The sequence below is a fragment of the Sceloporus undulatus genome, chromosome 4, assembly GCF_019175285.1.
Source record: "Sceloporus undulatus isolate JIND9_A2432 ecotype Alabama chromosome 4, SceUnd_v1.1, whole genome shotgun sequence".
Lineage (NCBI taxonomy): Eukaryota > Metazoa > Chordata > Lepidosauria > Squamata > Phrynosomatidae > Sceloporus > Sceloporus undulatus.
In genome coordinates, this window is record NC_056525.1 from 238,852,307 (window position 1) to 238,871,629 (window position 19,323).

Sequence of the window (19,323 nt, forward strand, 5' to 3'; positions counted from 1 at the left end):
TATTTATTTGTATACCGCCCTCTGGCAAACCAATCCGGGCGGTTAACAACAGTAAAATATAAAATATGACAATTAAAAACACTTTATCCCTCCCCCCCCTTTAAGCAGAGGCTAGATTGCCATCTGCTGGGGATGCTTTGATTTGGATTTCCTGCATGGCAGGGGGTTGGACTGGATGGCCCGTGCGGTTTCTTCCAACTATGATTCTATGATTCTATGATTCATTTTGATGGAGATTTTCCATCAAAACAATGTTGATTACTCAAAAAACAAAACAAAACAAAAAACAAAACAAAAAAACCAGAAAGCATGCAAAATAATAACAAAGCAATGAACAGTGAAACAACTATGAATTATTTTTCAACTTTGTGGTGAGCAACAGCAATGGGTTATTTTTCAGACATCAGCCAGAATTGGTGTCTTATATATGCATAGGTTCCTCTAGTGATCTGGATGGACATTTGTGTCCAAGGAGGAACAGCCACCTGCAGAAGCTGATTTTTGCTGTTCACATTTATCCATATTGTACTTTGAGAATGGATGCAGGTTGATAATGTGTTGCACATTGTCCAGGAAGAAGCAGACCCACATTCGGTGCCAGACTTTACTAAGAAGACAAAACAACAGCATAATTCCATGAATGTAAAGGTGTGCTCTGTCTCCTTGATGTAGGTTATCAGCCATTGTACAAAGCAATGCAAACACGTACTGAGTAAAGTTGGTGAAAAGGTTTTGATTGTCTCTACACAGATGTGCTAGAGGAATAATAGAGTCAGAAGAGACCACAAGGGTCATCCAGTCCAACCCTCTGCCTTGAAGGAATATACAATTAAAGCACTCCCAACTGGGATATCTCATGGAAAGACACCTATGAGATATCCCAAACCATGGGATAGTATTGTAAAGATGCCCATACATTAATAAATAAATGTTTATATTAACAATTTATAAACAAACAAGCTTTAAAGTTAGTATGGAGAATATTTGTTCCTCCCTCCATTATATAAAGCCAGCCTTGCCACAATCTCCATGGTGGACAGCTCTCCTCTTCCTGCATTTGGATACTCACTAGGTACAGGTTGTGTTCCAGATGGAATGCCATAGCTTGTCAAAGGAGCAGAGGAAGGAGCCATTTGGATGGGAGAAACTTTCCAGGCTTTTGGAGCATCTGTATGCAACCAGGAGGGGACTTGGAAAGATGACACTTCAGAGTCTTTCAAACCAGATGTCTTTGGCCAGATGGTGAACTGTGGAGAAGTGGTCTCCTCCCCTTTCCTAGTTATAGTCAAGGGTTTTGCAGGTGTCTTTGGAGCTGTGGTAGAAAAATCAAACAATATGCTGGGTAAAGAGTAGACTGGATCTACTTGCAGATATCTCGGGAGATCACCAATGATGCCTGACTACTATTTTTTAATAATGCTACCCTGTGTAGGAAAGGATATTCCTATTCCCATGCAGAAAATACTTTTTTTCTGCACAGAACAACCATGTGCAGATTTTGTGCAGAATAAGTCCCAAATTGTAAATAGGGTTGAAAAACTGCACTGTTTTGAAGACTTTCTTGGAGTGGGAAGAAATTAAAATTACTTGTTTTATCCCTACCCTTTGTAACCACAGAACTTACTAAGTGTTGTCGGATCTCCCGGTGGACTCTCATAGCTTTCAGCAGGAGCAGGAGGTGGGTTTGCAGGAGCAGGAGAAGATGAAGATTCCTTAACTGAAGGAATCTCATACTGCTTCAAGGCAGTAGTCTGCAGCCACGAAGGCAGCTGCAACAAGGGAATTTCAGACCCTTTCAAACTTGCAGTCTCTACAAATATGGGATGATGTATCAAGTGCATCTCTTTTCCTTTCAAGGGACCATTCTGTGACCAGATAGGCATCTTTGTGGCTGAAATGCATTAAAAAAGAAAAGAAAAAACATTCGTGTCTCTCTTGGCATGACTGTTGAAGTGTTTTCCCAGTAAAACATGGATGTAAACTGCTATGATGAAGTGTAGAAAATAGATAATTGGAGTGAATGTTTGAATGATTACTGAATTGATTATTTAGAATTTATATACTACTTTTCACTTTTAAAAATTAAAATTAAACTGTGTTTAAAGGGATAAAAATGACAAAACAAGGTAAAATCCATTTTAAAAAATCTTTAAAAACCAGGGGCAGCTGACAGGGTGAACAATTTGGAAAATGTCTGAGTAAACACTAGTTCTTCAATGGATAGTAGAAAGACCCAGCACTGGAAGCCCTCCAGGTACTATGAGGAGAATATTCCTTATGGTGGATGCCACAACAGAAAATGCTCTTCTCCACACATGCTGCATTTACAATGGGGACTTTTCTAGTCAGGCTATTTCTTTGAGAAAAGACAGTGACATGAGGTAGTGAAGCTACCTTCTTCTCTTTCCTCACACATTTAGGCAAACTCTCAGTATAGCTGCATGGGCCAGGATGCTCCATGGACAGCCCAGAATATCTGAGTCCCACAGCTGCTCCAACTTGCACCTCTCCTTCTCTCAAAAGTATGTTACTGCTCATATATCGGCAGAAGGGAAGGGCATCCACGGAACGCAGGACTCCTTCACTTGAGAGCCAAGAGAGTAGTGGATGCAATATTTTAAATTAGATTTATTTCAAAATTTTTAATTCGGTTCATCTTGTGACACATTCCTTTGCCTGCTGGAGAGCCACTAATGTCATTTGAAAGTTACCAATATAAAATTTTCTAAGTCTTTTTGAAAAGACCCTAAACCTTCAGCTTTCTTTTGTCAGTAATTCTAATAACTTCCATTAAAACAAATTCATTAGTCAACTAATTGTAAACTAGACAGTTTTAATAAAATAAAAAAAAAAAAGATTAGGAGGATACTTGCTCACTTTTAAATGTCCATGTACCCTTTGCAGTATCACTTAAAACCTTGTCAGCATCTTCCCGTAAAGGCTTCCAACCAGGAAAGATCAAGTTTAAATCTTTGGGGAAGAAGAGACAGATAATTAGTTCAAATGAGAAAATGTAGTGGCCATAATCAAAGGGGAGGGGAGATAAACAACGAAAGGGAGCAGAAGTTAATTATTTAATGGGCAGTTTAATCATCAGCAATGTTCCAGCCACCCTGAATGGGAGCAATAACAAAGACAGATTCTGCAAGCAGAAAACTCCTAACTAACATTACGGAAGATCTTTCCTGAATGGGATGTACTTGTAACTAACATTACTGAAGATGTTTGGCTCACAGTTACTTATAATTAAACATTATAGAGGGAATGTGAAGTTGAAAGTTTTCATGGCCGGCATCCATAGTTTTTTGTGGGTTTTTCGGGCTATGTGGCCATGTTCTAGAGAGTTTATGCCGGAAAATGTCAGAAATAAACTCTTCTAGAACATGGCCACATAGCCCGAAAAACCCACAAAAAACTATTCTAGAGGGAAATTTCCTATGGGGAAGGACATTGCAAGATAGCATAAGCATAAAAAGTAGGCTTTGACCCACTATTTAAACTGTGTGTCCAGCTGATTGCAGAAAATTGATGCCTCTGCAACACTAATGGGCCCTTGTGCTGAATGGGCCCTTGTGTTACCTTCTAAATAAAAGAGTAAAGTTTGAGTGTCCCTTATCCAAAATGCTTGGGACCAAAAGTGTTTTGTATTTTGTATTTTTTGGATTTTGGAATATTTGTCTATACATAATGAGGTATCTTAGCGATGGGACCCAATTCTAAACATTAATTTCCTTTATGCTTCATGTGCACCTTATACACATATCCTGAAGGTAATGTTATACACAATATTTTTCATAATTTTGTGCATGAAACAAAGGTTGGGTACATTGAACAATCAGAATGCAAAGGTCTCACTATTTCAGCTACCTATATAGACAATTTTGGAACTGGGGATATTGGGATTTTGGAATTCCAGATAAGAGAGACTCCGCCTGTATTCCTATTCTTTTTAACTCAGTTACTGTTTTTGATATTCAACAGCTCACACTTAGTTAATTCATTCACAATATACTCACCCAGGAGATCAGACACATTACCCGAAAAAGTGTAATTAATAACTGGAGATTTCTCTATTGCTTCCCATAAGTCGGACAGATTTCTGCCTAAGGAAGAAAAATGGACTCAAGAGAGACTGTTGAAAATCAGAGAACATTCAGATAAATGATCACTGTGATCAGCAACCAGGGTATCTTGGGTAGTAATTAAACTGCATCCATCCCAGCTTTTAATGTGAACTTTAAAGGATGCCAAATTCTATTCCCCAAAATACATTCATCACCTTGGACAGCATCATTAGCTTTTACACTAAAACTTGATGTCGATCCACCACTTCACTCACATCAGAGCCAGCAACCAGCAGCTTTGACTATTCTTTTCCAACGCTAACCCCTAAAACCAGAAATGAATGCTGAAAGAGCTAGATAGATGACATCTACCTTCTGCTATCTCAGAAGATAGCAGATGCTATCTCATCTCCTTTCTCCAAAAAGCAAGGGAAGGGAATCTCCAACCCATAAAGGAATGCAAAAACCAGCGCTAAAATTATCAAGAACATTGGTCCATCTTAATCCAGTATTGCAATATCTGTCTGACATCATTTCTCCAGCATTTCAGGCAGTAGGTTCCCCTTCTATCTCTGCTTGGAGATCCCTGGTGGTCTGCCATCCATCTGCCAAATAGACCCAAATCCATTTGGTGTCCATAGTTGAACCAGACTGGGTATTTTGGGTCCAGGAGACACCCTTCTACCCCCCACTGAAGGGTAAGGGAGAGGAATGTCAGGGCAAGAGAGCTGCCTTCAAATGTGTGCATGCGGCAGGAATATAGTTTACTTATTTGTTTCAGTTGGTGTTTTTTTTGACATGCTCTTTGCAATTGTGGTTGATATTTAATGTATCATGTTTAATGATATTGCTGGATCTGCCCCCCTGAAACATCAGCAGAGCCTACCCTCTTAAACATCAGAAGGGTTCTTCACTAGGTTTCAAGATCTAGCCCTGAAATCTCAAGTCCTGGAATAGTTGTGACCTGGGAAACCTGTGTGCAGAAGCGGATGAGATGGATAGAATTCTAAGAATGTGAAGTCAGCACAGGGAGAAGAGATCATCTGATGGGTGTCTTCCATTGGTATTGTTGTTGTTGTGTGCCTTCAAGTTGTTTCCAACATATGGTTGTAACCCTAAGTCTATTATGGGGTTTTCTGGGACAGAGAGTGTGTGACTTGCCCAAGGAAACCCAGTGGGTTTCTATGGCCAAGTTGGGAACTGAACTCTGGTTTTCAGAGTTATAGTCCAATGTTCAAACCACTACACCATGCTGGCTCTCTTCCATTTGTACAAGGACCCAACTGGATTTTGGCCTATGTTTTTTCCTTCTGGATGACAAAGAGCAGTGGGAGTGACTGTTTTTTCTACACATGCAAAATTTCCTGGACTTTGCCCAATGGCTGCATTGCCAGAGGAATAGGGGCCAGCCTGCTAAAGATACTGTCCACATACCATCTTAACTAAGGACAGAAACAACAAAATGCAGGCATCTTACTAATGTCTCTAATTTTAATCCTGTTTGGTATGAAACATCTTGTCTGATGAAGAAGCTAGTGGAGCTTCGAAAGTTTGCAACAAGTATATTGTGCATTTTGTTTGGTCAATAAAGGTACCACTGTTTGGTGAATTTTTGTTTGAGAGCAGTGGTGACACAGTCTCATGCTGAAATGTCTCTCTCATGTCAATACGCCGTCTAGACAAAGAACACTGGCAAGTCAGAACAGGCACATTATTATTATTATTATTATTATTATTATTATTATTATTTGACATTTTGGCTTGACACTGGGGAGGGATTCAAGCATGCAATGTTCCATTTAGAGTGGTAGACTCCAAGAAAGGCTATATGTGTGTGTAGATTGGCTCTAAGAAATATTCTTGGGAAAGAAGAGGAGACTTTCTGCTTACCTGTGCGGCCTGACATAACACAAATATAGACACAGTCTGTGTTGTTACTCTGGCTCACTGAAAGAAAGACAGATGTTTCATTGGCTTAATTTGGCATTGTTATGTACCTTCAAGTTGACTTCAACATATGACAACCCTATCATACAGTTTTAAAAACAAACAAACAAACAAACAAACAAACCTAGATTTATTCAGAGATAGTTTGCCATTGCCTTCCTCTGAGGCTGAGGGAGTGTGACTTGCCCAAGTTCACTCAGTGGGATTCCATGACTCAATGGTGAATTCAAACCCTGATTTCCCAGAATCCTATTCCCGCATTCAACCCACTTCACCATACTGAAACCCCTATTAGTTTAAGATTAGTTAAATTGGGTCCCAAACAAATGCAGAAATTAATTTATTATTATTATTATTAACCTTTATTTATGAAGCGCTGTAAATTTACACAGTGCTGTACATGCAATCTTTTTAGTTAGACGGTTCCCTGCCCTCGGGCTTACAATCTGAAAAGACATGACACAGAAGGAGAAGGGAGTGGTGGCGGGAAAGGGTAAGAGGTCCAGCAGTTCCTCTCTACCTCCGAGGCCTGGACCAAGGCAGATGGACTGGAGGGAGAGCTTGGCTTCATAATGGATGGTTAATCATTTTCCAGGGAAAATACATACTCTCAAGTAGGATAATGCATATACAGTACATAGCAATACAGGAAATGGTTTGATAAACAGGCACCAAAAGAACATCAAATAGTAAGCGACAATTATGCAATGACTGGGAAGGCTTCTCTGAACAGGATGGTTTTCAACTCCGTTTTGAAGCTAGTTAAAGAAGTGATGGCTCTTGCTTGTGGGGGAAGAAGGTTCCAGGAGTGAGGGGCAGCAAGTGAAAAGGGGAGAATCCAGGATGGGGCAGAGGAAATCCTGGGCTGAGACAGGAACCCTTGACTACCAGAACGGAGGGCCCGAGTGGGAAGGTGAGGAGAAAGAAGGTCTGATAAGTAAGGAGGGGCCAGTCCATGGAGGGCTTTGAATGTCGACAGCAGGAGCTTATACTAAATGCGGAAAGGGAGAGGGAGCCAGTGAAGGGATGCCAACACAGGAGAGATGTGGTCAGAGCGGTGGGTGGAAGTGATAATGCCTGAATGCTGGACAGAGATTAAAGGACAGAGGTGAGAAAGAGGAAGCCCAGCCAGGAGGACGTTACAGTAATCCAGTCGTGAGATCACTAGGGCATGGACCAGGATCTTGGCAGTAGAGGCGGAGAGATATGGTCGGATTTTGGCAATATTGTACAAAAAGAATCTACAAGCCTTGGCTGTGGTTTGGATCTGAGGGATACACGACAGAGAAGAATCAAAGATAAAACCAAGACTGTGGGCTTGCTGGACTGGTTGAATTGAAATGTCCACAGAGACAGAAAAGGTGTGTTGAAGGGTGGGCTTAGGAAGAAAGACAAGAAGCTCTGTCTTGGACATGTTGAGCTTCAAACGCCGATGGCGCATCCACTGCGAGACAGCTGTAAGGCAAGACGAGACTTGCTGTTCAAGCCTTGGAGAAAGGTCAGGGGCAGAAAGATACAGCTGGGTGTCATCAGCATACAGATGGTAGGAAAAAACCAAAAGAGCTGATGAGTTTTCCTAAGGACAGGGTGTAGAGAGAAAACAGAAGCGGACCCAGAACAGAGCCCTGGGGAACTCCAACAAATAAGGGAACATCACCATTCATGAAGGCCCTGTCACATGTTTCCAAAAAAATTAATTGAGAGTTTGGAGATGAAAGACATGTTTACAGGTCAGAACACTGTTGACTTTGACAGATAATCTCATGCCTCCCTGCAGTTTCCTAGGGCACCTTTTTTCTAACATCCTTGGTAGGGGAATTCTTTTGTCACTCAAACAAGTCTGACTTAAATTAAACTTTCTCTTGAATTTGACTATAAGTTAATATGCTAACATATGAGCAGAAGTCAGAAAAGCTTTTGGGGGGGAGATGTTATTTGAACCACAACTCTCAAAACAGAGATATTTATTGAGCCAGGTGTAAAATGTGCCAGTTACAACTAGCAACCACTCTTACCAGACAAAATTGAAGTAGACTTGAAAATTTCGGTCAGATAATTGGTGGTGTTTCCAACAATATCAACCAGCAAAGCGGTAAAATCTAGACAAAGAAAACAAATGTTCTTACAAGCTAACTGAGACTTTCAGAAATTCCATTTTGTGACCAGATGTTAAAGGCCACTCTACATACACACCCTTTAAAAACTTGATTCTTCATTTCCATATACAAAGGATTTTGAATTGACATTCTCACATACCAGTGGCATACATATGTTCCTCTCTGGTTTTTGCTTCACTATATGCATCTGAGAAAGTAGACTGAAGTCTATGAATGTTCATGCTGCCAACCTCTTTGTTTTAGTTAGTCTCAAAGGTGCTACAAGGCCTCTCTACATACTGCTTGTACAGACTAACATGGCTATATCTTTGAATTACACCTTGAAGTAGAAGAAGGAACAGGAGCAGGAGCAGAAGGAGCAGGCACTTAAAATGCCACTTTTATTTTAAAAAAAGCAGTGATGGGAGACAGAATGCTAAATTAACAGACCTAGAGTCCATTTTCTCTAACAAACTAACAACCCAGCTCAACATCTTAATTAAAAAGAGAGCACAACAAAAGACTGTCAAGGATCCTTTTAAAAGCTGGACTAGAAAAGGCCAGAAAATCTGTGCAAAAATACTGTAACACTATTGCTAAAAACACCCTGTCTCTGCTGCTCAATAATGTAATTGATATTGATGGTATATAAATAGGACCCCTGAGGCTGATCATAAGGCTGAGCAAGTTTGGTACAGCAGTTTTGTCAATTATTTATTCACGTATCTGCTACAGTTTGATCCTAAAAAAAGCCCTCAAAGGCAGTGAAAGCAACTGGATCTCACAAAATCCACTCCAACCATCTCACTGCTATACTAGTCTTGAATTATTGAGATGCCTGGTCAAAAGAGCTTCAGCCTGTATAGTAGGGATGTTAAAAATGTTCATTCTCCATTTTCTATTTTTCTCAATATGCCACCTATGTTGTCATCCCATCATTTACATGTATTGGTTTGATTTTCTTCTTACCACCTGGAAATTTGTACACATAAATCCAATTGTCAACCCTAAGTGGGGCAAACCTACTGAACCAATGAAACATACATATGTGTTGACCTAATAAATTCTTGCTGATTTAATGGATCTTCTCTAGTTTGGATAAACTGTTGGATTTATGTCACTGATGCATTTTCTGTAATATACACATTTGTGTATGCATTGTCCCCATTAATCAACACATTTCCCCAATCCTGTACAGTACATCTTAGCCATATGCCTTTTTTATAAAATGGATGCATGTACTGCATGTTTTTCAAACATGCCATTATTTGAGGCTCATGAGTCTCAGGAAGTACAGAATGGGTAGTTTCGATAGGTACTTTTAAAGTCACCAAAACATTTTCTCATCTCTAAATCTGAAGTGGCAGAAACCAGACATGTGTTTACCACTTCAGGAAAAGCAAGACCTTAACCTACTATGAACATTCATTGACTGAAATCCTGTTGGTGACACACATCCAGTTGTATTTTATTAGCCACTGTCAACAGATATATTCAGTTTATGGATATATCGAGTGAGTTACCAAAGATACACAAGCGTTAAACATGGGCCTAAATCCTATTGCATACTCTCCAGCGGTCCTGATTTGGTAGCGATAGTCCCTATTAATCCTCCGTTGTCCTACTTTTTCAGTTGCTTTTAAAATGTCCAGGTTTTTCTCTCCTCCTCCCATTTTCCCATTTTGTCGTCAGTTAACTTTAATTGCTACAAACTAGTTCAAAGAGAAAAATAATTGATTCTTGGTGAACTCAGGCTGCTGGCATAAAGCAGAAATAAATAAATCTCACTACAAATCCCAGAATTCCATATTATGGAACTGTGGAAGTTACAGTGATGTCAAACTGCTTTATTTCTGCAGTGTGTCAGCAGCCTTATTAGGGGAAGAGGACAAGAGGGGGCAAAGTCTTATCCTCCCCAGTGGCTCTAGCCAAAAGCAAACTGCTGCAACCAGTCTTAGCGTGTGTGTTTCTCCTCATTAAAAACTTTTGTCATCTTGACCACACTGTTGTTGCTTGGCCACACCTATCATGGTTTTCATGTGAAATGTTACAGGGAACACTATTCTTAGTTTCAGCTAAAGCAAAGCCATCTGGACAGTGTCATGGAGTCGACTGCATTTACCTGCATGCTGACTCACCATGCCTCAATTAATTCAATGGGCCTATCTGAGCTGGGTTATTATTGGTTGTACATTGCCAGGTTTCTGTAGAAAGGTTGTGTGGCACAAGTGCCCCATAACTCTGTGACTGAAGATTTATATTACAGAAGCTTCAAGTAGTATTTTGACCACAAAGTCTGAACAGAATTTTTCAAGTAGGTGGTGGCAAGGCCATCAACATCCTTTAAAGCATTTTCTTCTCGTCACTAGCAGAAGGAAACTGTGCAAGTTAATCAGCTGTGAGAAAATTATTTTGTTTTGTATAGTGTACTTGATGGCAAAACTCAAATGGGGAGGGGACAAGTTTGGTCAAATACGATAGCCAAGTTGATAGCTGGTACATCTAGGAGTGAGTATATCACACCTATATTACAATCACCATTGGCTGCTGGTTAGCTTCCAGTCTATGTACAAAGTATTGGTTATTATCTTTAAAGACCTACATGGTTTAGATCCAAGTTACTTATGGGATCATCTTTTTCCATATAATCTATTCCATGCACTCAGGTCCACTGAGGGACATTTAATTCAATTGATCAGAACTATACTGGCAACTGTCATGCAGTTGATTCAGATGATTTTAAACTTTGAATTTTAATTCAGGATGTTTTGATCTGCATGATATTAATATGTAGTGGTCATTTTAATCTTGTGTGTCTTTTTAAACATAGGCCTTTTACAAACGGGCCTTTGCGGCACCCCCGTCACGTGCTAGGGGTTGGCCGAGGGTGTAATAATGGCGGTGCCCTATACACATGGGCGCCGCCATTTTGACGTATCAGACGCATAGCATCCGCACGTCATGCCCCGGATGTGACACCGTGAATGCGCGAGTAGCGCCTCGCGGCGTCCCATCCAGGGCACAAGTAGAAGCGCCATTTTGGCGCTTCTTCTTTGCTGCATCCAGGAACCGCACAGTTTGGCTGCTGCGGTTCCTGGATGCAGCAACTGACCGCGGCGGCAGAGCGCCGCTTTTCGGCAGTCTGTAACTCTCCTTAGTTAGCTATATGTAACTGGAAAATGTTTGCTCTAACTGCCAGGACTAGACTGGGAATGGTTGCCCAGAGGACCCTTTTGTCTGCTGCTCCCAGACTGTGGAATGACTTGCCAGAATAGATACAACAGTTGAAAAGCTGACTGCATTTAAAACAGCATTAAAGACATATCTCTTCCAGTAGGCCTATCCAGTCAATTTTAAATCATTTTTTAAATGATTATGAGTGTATTTTAATGGTTTTACAGTCTTGCATTTTAACTGTGGGTTTATGAATTTTTAATTGTGTTTTGTAGTTTAACATGCTGTAGCCTGCCTTGAGGAGAGGCGGGAAAGAAATGATAATAAATATTATTATTATTATTATTATTATTATTATTATTACATTTTAATTTGTGTTTTACTCCACCTCAAGCCTTGTGGAGAGGCAGGTAAGAAATTGTAGTTGTTGTTGTTGTTGTTTAAGGCATGGTAGAAAAGAAAGAATTAATAATTTTGCTTTCATTCCATTGCCCCATTATGTGTAAGAAACAATATATTGCCTCTGCATGAGTAGATGCTAAAAGATTGTTGTCTTCCTCAACTGCTTCAGTAACATCTTCCAGATAATGGGTACCAATTTTGTCCTATGACTCACCTGTTAAGTCATTTGTTCTGTTGTTTAAGCAATAGCAGTACCTCATGGGGAATTTGGTGGGGTCAACGTTCTTCAAGTTGGATACTGTGACAAAAGAAGAGGGGAAAGCAACATGAAATAGGCTGCATGGGTATTTGGAAATTAGACAAAGGAGGGTATGGAAAAATTATTGTCTAAGTTGTTTGACAATACTTTTTCCAAAAATAACTTACTGTTGTAGATGACTATGGAAACCTTGTGGAAGGCATACGAGCTGTAAGATGTGATACTCAGCAAAGAGAAAAATTTATTGGTGCCTGTGGAAATATAGGCAAAAATTAATCAATCTAGCTTAGTTGAATAAAGAGCGTTGATCCCCAAAGCTATCATGACAGTGAGATAGGTGTAAATAAAACTATTGAGTTGGGGTCCACATTCTTCAAGTTGGATATTGTGACAAAAGAAGAGGAGGAAGCAAAATGAAATAGGCTGCACAGGTACAGTATTTAGAAATTAGACAAAGGGATGTATGGAAATCAAAATCAAAATCTTTTAAATTTTTTGATATATTAAAAAAAACAGTTTGTCTTAAATGTAGCTTCAGTGTAGGGTGGACATATCTGTGATTACAAACCTCAGCTGAGCTTATACCTCCTCAAAAGTAATTTCAACAAAACCATTCCTGAATAATCACAGCCTCACCTTTTCTGTTATTAACATATTTGGCCCCAGATACTCTGACACTTTCAACAGTGAACAAGATAGTATTCCTGTACAAAAACTAACTGAAATGGGAGTTGAATTTTGCATCAATAATAGTAGCAGGACCTTATTGTGCTGCCCCACTTGAAGGTACAGAAAAGGCTGTGGGGCATTAAGCTTTCTCCACCACCGCATTTTTATAGGTATTTTAGGCCTGTTACAGACTGCCAAAATAAAGCTGCTTCGAGTCACAGTGGAGGTATGGTGTTTCAATGATGCATGTGTCCTAAGAGTCCAGAAGTCGCACCAAAGGGACGCTCCAGACTGGAGCGTGGCTTTGGTGTGGCTTCTGGACTCTTTGAACGCATGCATCATTGAAACACCATACCTCCAAAGTGACTCGAAGCAGCTTTATTTTGGCTGTCTGTAACAGGCCATACTGATTTAAATGATTTTTTAATGTAATGATTCAATGTTAATCAATATATCAAATGATTAACATGGATTTTATCCATTTTATTTGTGTCTAAATGTTAGCAAATTGATTTTCTTTAACAATTAAACATTCAAGTGTTAATGCCAACTCTAAAACATCCAAGTGCTATATATAATTAATAAATAAAATGAAGTAGGTAAGAGGAAGGTGCAGCTACCTTTGAGAGCTGTATTTAGCATCCCATTAACCAGCTCAGTCAGGTTAATTGCTGCCAAATCAAGTGATTTAGCAGGCAGCTCTGGAAAAGAAGAAGCCATTTCTGATAAGTGCTGACATTCAGTGTTACAAGACCACCGAAATCAAATGTCTCAAAAAGCTTATTTCATCAACAAAATGTAAGAGATGAAGGATATTTTACTGTTGCCATGTATCCCCAGTGGCTGTGGCTGTACCAGGGACCCCCCCCCCTCCAACGCAAGAAAATCATGCTTAGGCAGGATGGAAACCTCCCTTGCCACAGTGAGGCATTCACCAATCCCAATACCCCCTTGGGCTGCTATCAGGAACCAGGAAGGACAAGACTGCATAAGCTGAAACATATCCAGTCATGCAGGACAAGCAGGTGGCATGATTACATCCGCTGCACCTGTCTCAAGGACAGCATGCAAGTCAAAGTGGATCTGAGCAATTTTTTTTCCTGCAAAGTGTCTTGAAAATTCAGCATAGCAAGCTGTTGAGTGGCCATTTTTTATATTATTCTGAGCCAGAGTGTAAAAAGCCCTTGACCACTCAAGACAGTTGAACTGAATGACACTGTGCAAACGCAATGATAACAGAGAAGTATAATTTCTTTGCTGCCGCTATTGCTACAGCATCGGCCTTCCAATGAGCAATATCCTATGTTCTGTTGGACTCATTCAGAGTATTCTGCTATCATCACTTGCTATTGCAATCATTTCATCACCACCAACTCCCTAGCAAACCATGGAGCTCACTTGGCTCCACTTTGTGGGAGAAGAGGTTTAGGGTTAATTGTGTCCACCTCTTTGATTATTTCTCTAATCCAGAGAACAGCCAGAGCTTGACAGGCTTACCTGTCAAGACAATAGGAAACTCCCCAAGAGCCATCAGGATTCCATCCCCCACCCCTGCAGAGCTTCCAAGTCCCAGTTAGTCTAACCCAGTGGTCCCCAAACTGTGCTCTTTAAGGGTTTTTGGACCTCAGCTCCCAGAATCCCAGACTATTGGCCAACATGGCTGAGGCTTCTGGGAGCTGAAGTCCCAAATCTCTTAAAGGGCACTGTTTGGGGATCCTACCTGGTTCACTGTCATTCTGCCTAGAACAGAAAATCAGGTCTAGATTGTGTTCTGCAGCATGGGTGGCACCAGATGTTACTTAGGACAGCCCCATGGTTGTCATGGTGGACATGAAGTCCTGAACTGCTCCTGACAGAACAGTCTCTGCATGGATGTTGAAGTCCCCCAGTACAACTACCCAAGGGGACTACAACACCACCACCAAGACTAACTCAACCAGCTCCAGAAGGGAGACTGTTGAGTAGTGGGATGGGCAGTACACCAACAGAATCTCTAATTTGTCCTGGCCACACATCTTCAAAAATACATACTTGAACCCAGCACACTGTGGAACAAGGCACCTGGTAAGGGATAAGGAGTTTCAATAGATCACCACAACTCTGCCTCCCCATCCACTCAGCCTTGCCTGCTGCTCTACAGAGAACCCAAATGGACGAAGCTGGGAGAGGTGACCACCAGCACCCCACCACCTCCAGCTTCAGGGATGTTTTTCCATTCACCATCCTAGCACTGAGCAGTAACATTTTCAGCCTAAGAGGCCTATACAGACCATTTGAAATGAGAAATAGCTTGTGGGGTAACCAATACTCCATGGTTCTCCTTACTGCCATGATTATAAAACTATCTCTCCAGTTATGCATTATACTTATGTGTATATCTCATAATGATCTCTCAGCAATATCAAAGCTTGCTTAGCTGCTCTGGAGCCATGTTAGAATCAGCCTGGTGTGTTGGGAAGGGTGAGTAGGTGCTGGAAGATGTTTGTGGGACTCAATGCCATTTAGCTGTTTGGGATTGCTTAGGGAAAGTATGCAAGCCTCTGGGGACTGTGTGGCAGAGTTTACTTAGGATCCTAAGATTTGCTTTATCAACACTCCTTCACAATGTCCTTTATAGTACAGCTCTGGTGGTCATGAGTCTGGTGACATATTTTTTGACATTTTAGAGATTCCTAGAGGTTTCTGTGGTCATACAACTAAATTACATATTAGCCAGCCCAGTTCTGGTTAGAGGTGGCGGTGGTTGTTGTAATGGCAGAAGCTTGTACTGAACAGAAGTAGGATTACATATAATTGCATTTTTATATTTTGGCATTACATTTCTTATTGGCTCAATAAGTTAACAAATCATGATCTTTTTATAGAATGGGATTCACTTATTAGAGAACTGAAGTCTTAACGAGCTGACACAGCTGGTTGCTGAGCTGATGTTGGAGACGCCCAGGCTTCTTGTCCTGGGTGACTTCAACATCTCCCTCACGGCCAGCTCTGTTCCATCTGGTGCGGCTCGGGAATTCATGGAAACCATGGCGGCCTTGGGCCTGTCCCAGCTGATACAGGGTCCTACGCATTGTGCGGGTAATACTCTCGATTTGGTCTTCTGTTCGGAGGCGGAAAATCCGTGGGTGGAAATAGCTAATATTTCCCCCCTGTCATGGATGGATCATTTCCTGGTAGAGGCGAAAATCAAGGCTTCTACCCAGATCCCCCCCGGGGGTGGCGGACCTATTAGAATGGTCCACCCTCGAAGGCTGATGGAACCTGAGAGGTTCCAAGAAGCCTTAGAGGGGCTCACGGTTGGAAATGACGGCGACTCTGTTGATGCCCTTACCGGTATCTGGAATACCGGTCTTTCTGGGGCTATACACAGAATCGCTCCCAAGCGCCCTCTCAGGCCCGCTTCCAATCGTAAACCCTGGTATACGGAAGATCTCCGGGCGAGGAAGCGGGTTCTGCGACGGCTAGAGTACCGTTGGCGGAAACACCTTTGCTTAAACGACAAGACTCTCCTAGACCGACTGTTAAAGGACTACGGAGAGGCAATACGAGCAACAAAGAACTCGTTCTATGGTGCTCGTATTGCGTCCGCGGAGTCGCGTCCGGCAGAGTTGTTCAGGGTGGTCAGGGAGCTAACTCAGCTCCCTCCCGCCCTGAACCAGATCCTTGAACCTTCTAAGGCCTGCTGTGACTTGTTTAACGACTTTTTCGTGGATAAAACTTCTCGTATTAGCGAAGGTCTGAACGCCGACGTTATGGCAGAACCTAGGGTAGAAGTGTCCAGAGCCTCCGTGGACTATGTTATACTGGATCAGTTTGAGTTGGTGAGTACCGAGGATGTGGACAAGATCCTTGGAAGTGTTCGGAAGACAACCTGCTCTCTGGATCCCTGTCCCTCATGGTTAGCGGCCCAGGGGGGACCGGCGGTGACACTTTTGTTACGCCGGATAATTAATACATCTCTCAGGGATGGGCGATTTCCATCGGATCTTAAATTGGCCATAGTAAGACCGATCCTAAAAAAGCCCTCCCTTGACCCGCTGGTACATAATAATTATCGGCCAGTTTCGCTGCTGCCATTCTTGGGTAAGGTGATTGAGAGGGCGGTTGCGATCCAGCTTCAGGCGGTCTTGGATGAAACGGATTATCTGGACCCATTTCAAACTGGCTTCCGGGCGGGTCACGGGGTTGAGACGGCCATGGTCGCCTTGGTCGATGATCTCCGTCTGAGCATCGACAGGGGAAGCGTGTCCCTGTTGGTGCTCTTGGACATCTCAGCGGCTTTCGATACCATAGACCATGGTATCCTTCTGGGGCGCCTGGCTGAGGTGGGAATCGGGGGCACTGCGCTCCAGTGGTTCCGTTCCTACCTCTCTGGGAGGTCCCAGATGGTGCAGCTGGGGGACGTGTGCTCCAGCGAGCGGGCCCTTAAAACCGGGGTCCCTCAAGGAGCCATTCTGTCTCCCATGCTATTTAACATTTACATGAAACCGCTGGGAGAGATCATCCGGAGACATGGGGCGCGGGGTTATCAGTACGCTGATGACACCCAAATTATTTTCTCTATGTCTCCGACTGATGCAGTGACTGGGGATGGCGTCTCTCCTCTCGTGGCCTGTCTGGAGTCAGTAATGGGCTGGATGAGGGAAAACCGACTCAAACTTAATCCAGAGAAAACGGAGGTACTAGTGATAGGTTCCTCTGGTCCAGGAATGTCGGTGGTTCCACCTGTCCTGAATGGGGTCACGCTCCCCGTGAAGGACTCCGTGCGCAGTCTGGGGGTGCTTCTTGACTCGTCCCTTCACCTGACTGCTCAGGTGAATGCGACAGTCAAGAGTACCTGTTATCAGCTTCGGCTGATTCGCCAGCTGCGCCCATACCTGGCCCAGAGGGACCTTGAAACTGTTGTACACGCTCTGGTAACTTCGAGACTGGATTTCTGTAATGTACTCTACATGGGGCAACCCTTATACCAAACTCGGAAGCTACAAATGGTGCAGAACATGGCAGCTCGGCTGGTCACTGGCGCTCCCAGGGCCAGCCACATAACACCTGTGCTTAAAGATCTCCATTGGCTGCCCATCCGCTTCCGAGCTCAATATAAGGCGTTGGTTATTACCTATAAAGCCCTAAATGGCTTGGGCCCAGGATTCCTGAAGGACCGCCTCTCCCCGTACATTCCGCCTCGCACCCTCAGAACATCTGGGCAGCAACTCCTGAAGGTGCCTGGGGCTAAGTTGGCTGTCACAGCCAGAAGATCCTTTTCCACAGCTGCCCCAGCCCTTTGGAATACGCTGCCCACGGAGCTCCGCTCATCTACCACCCTGGCCCAATTTAGGAAGGGTCTCAAAACCTTCCTATTTAATCAGGCATTCCCCGACTAAATATCCTGTGGGCCTCCCTCCTCTCTCGTGGCCGTGAGGTTGGGCTAAGGGGTTTTTTATTGTTTTTATGGATTGCTGTTTGTGTTATATGTGTTTTTAACTTGTATGCTGTTTGCACTTTGGTGCATTTTGTTAGCCGCCCTGATCTTTTGGAAGGGCGGGGTACAAATAAAAATTTTATTTTTATTTATTTTATTTATTCCCCAAAACCATTTGTGCAAGTATATGCCATCCACCCCAACCCCCTAAATTGGTTTCATTGCTTACAAACTGAGTGACAGATGAAGAACAGCTCTAGAAAATCACATGATTATAGTATCATGACTTATAACCAGTCCCACAATTCACCCGTGAAGTATGGTGGCTTCCATGTTTTTGGGGTGCTGGGGTTTAGTTGACAATGCAAGGGAGTGAACTAGTATGCTGACCTGTAATTCCCCCCAATAGGTTCAGCAACCTGAATAGCTCCTTTGAACTAAAACCTGGAATGGATTTACCTTCCCACTGACAAGGAAGCTACTAGCTGCTGTGCCATTCAGCATTCTGTAATTTCTAATTGAGATTGAATCTATGCAACCAGAGGACCTCCCTATTAACTAATTCTGAATTCCTTGTTAATCTTACCTGCAGTAGCCAACACTGCAATCCGGTCTTCTTTCCTGTTTTCTCCCTTTGTTGTTGTTGCAGCTGCAAAAGACATTGAACTAAAGTTGCAGACATCCTAAAATCAATTTTTCAACAAGACCTCAAACTGAATTTTCAATGACTAGACAGAAAAGGATAAAAGGCTTGTTGGAGGATGCTTGCGTGGGTAACATAAATTTTCTAAAAATTTTGAACTGGGAAAAATGCTTGGGGACTGAGATGTAGTTTAGAAAGTTTAACCTAGATTTAGGATAAAAATCCAATCATTAGTTCCCAGTTAGAGTAGACTTGTTGAATCAAATGGAACCTACATGAGCACTAGTTTGCCAAATTGCCACTGATTCACTGCCACTCTAGCTAGGACTAACAATTGGATCTAGACATTAATAAACAAAGTATTTTTCAAAATCCATAGATCAGCATAATTTTATCTCCTGTACAAGTACATGGAGCATTTGCCCAGTAGCCAAAGCTTGTTGAACTGAAGTGTTACATTGGAGGCAAAGCCTGTCCAGTCTCAGAGTCAACCTCTGTGCCTCATTAGCTTATTTTATTAATTATTTCAACCCAGAAAGAAAATGACACAAATGTGAGAGGGGCTGAAACATTATGATGTGAAGACTTACTGTATATAAATACAGTTACTTACCTAAGTTGGAAACAAAGAGGAAGAACAATAAGGCCAT

At 42.2% G+C, this 19,323-nt stretch overlaps 1 protein-coding gene across 1 annotated transcript in view; it reads right to left on the bottom strand.

Annotated features, from left to right (window-relative positions):
- HHLA1 (HERV-H LTR-associating 1) overlaps nucleotides 1–19,323 on the bottom strand; it is a 36,812-nt gene extending 17,489 nt beyond the window's left edge. The window contains exons 1-10 of the mRNA XM_042464468.1: nucleotides 19,287–19,323; nucleotides 18,617–18,679; nucleotides 13,232–13,312; nucleotides 12,110–12,193; nucleotides 11,898–11,981; nucleotides 8,027–8,110; nucleotides 5,955–6,011; nucleotides 4,017–4,103; nucleotides 2,870–2,970; nucleotides 1,625–1,769 (exon numbers count right to left, since the gene is read on the bottom strand). Of these exons, the coding sequence (XP_042320402.1) occupies nucleotides 1,625–1,769; nucleotides 2,870–2,970; nucleotides 4,017–4,103; nucleotides 5,955–6,011; nucleotides 8,027–8,110; nucleotides 11,898–11,981; nucleotides 12,110–12,193; nucleotides 13,232–13,312; nucleotides 18,617–18,679; nucleotides 19,287–19,323 (823 nt within the window). The remainder of the gene's footprint in view (nucleotides 1–1,624; nucleotides 1,770–2,869; nucleotides 2,971–4,016; nucleotides 4,104–5,954; nucleotides 6,012–8,026; nucleotides 8,111–11,897; nucleotides 11,982–12,109; nucleotides 12,194–13,231; nucleotides 13,313–18,616; nucleotides 18,680–19,286) is intronic.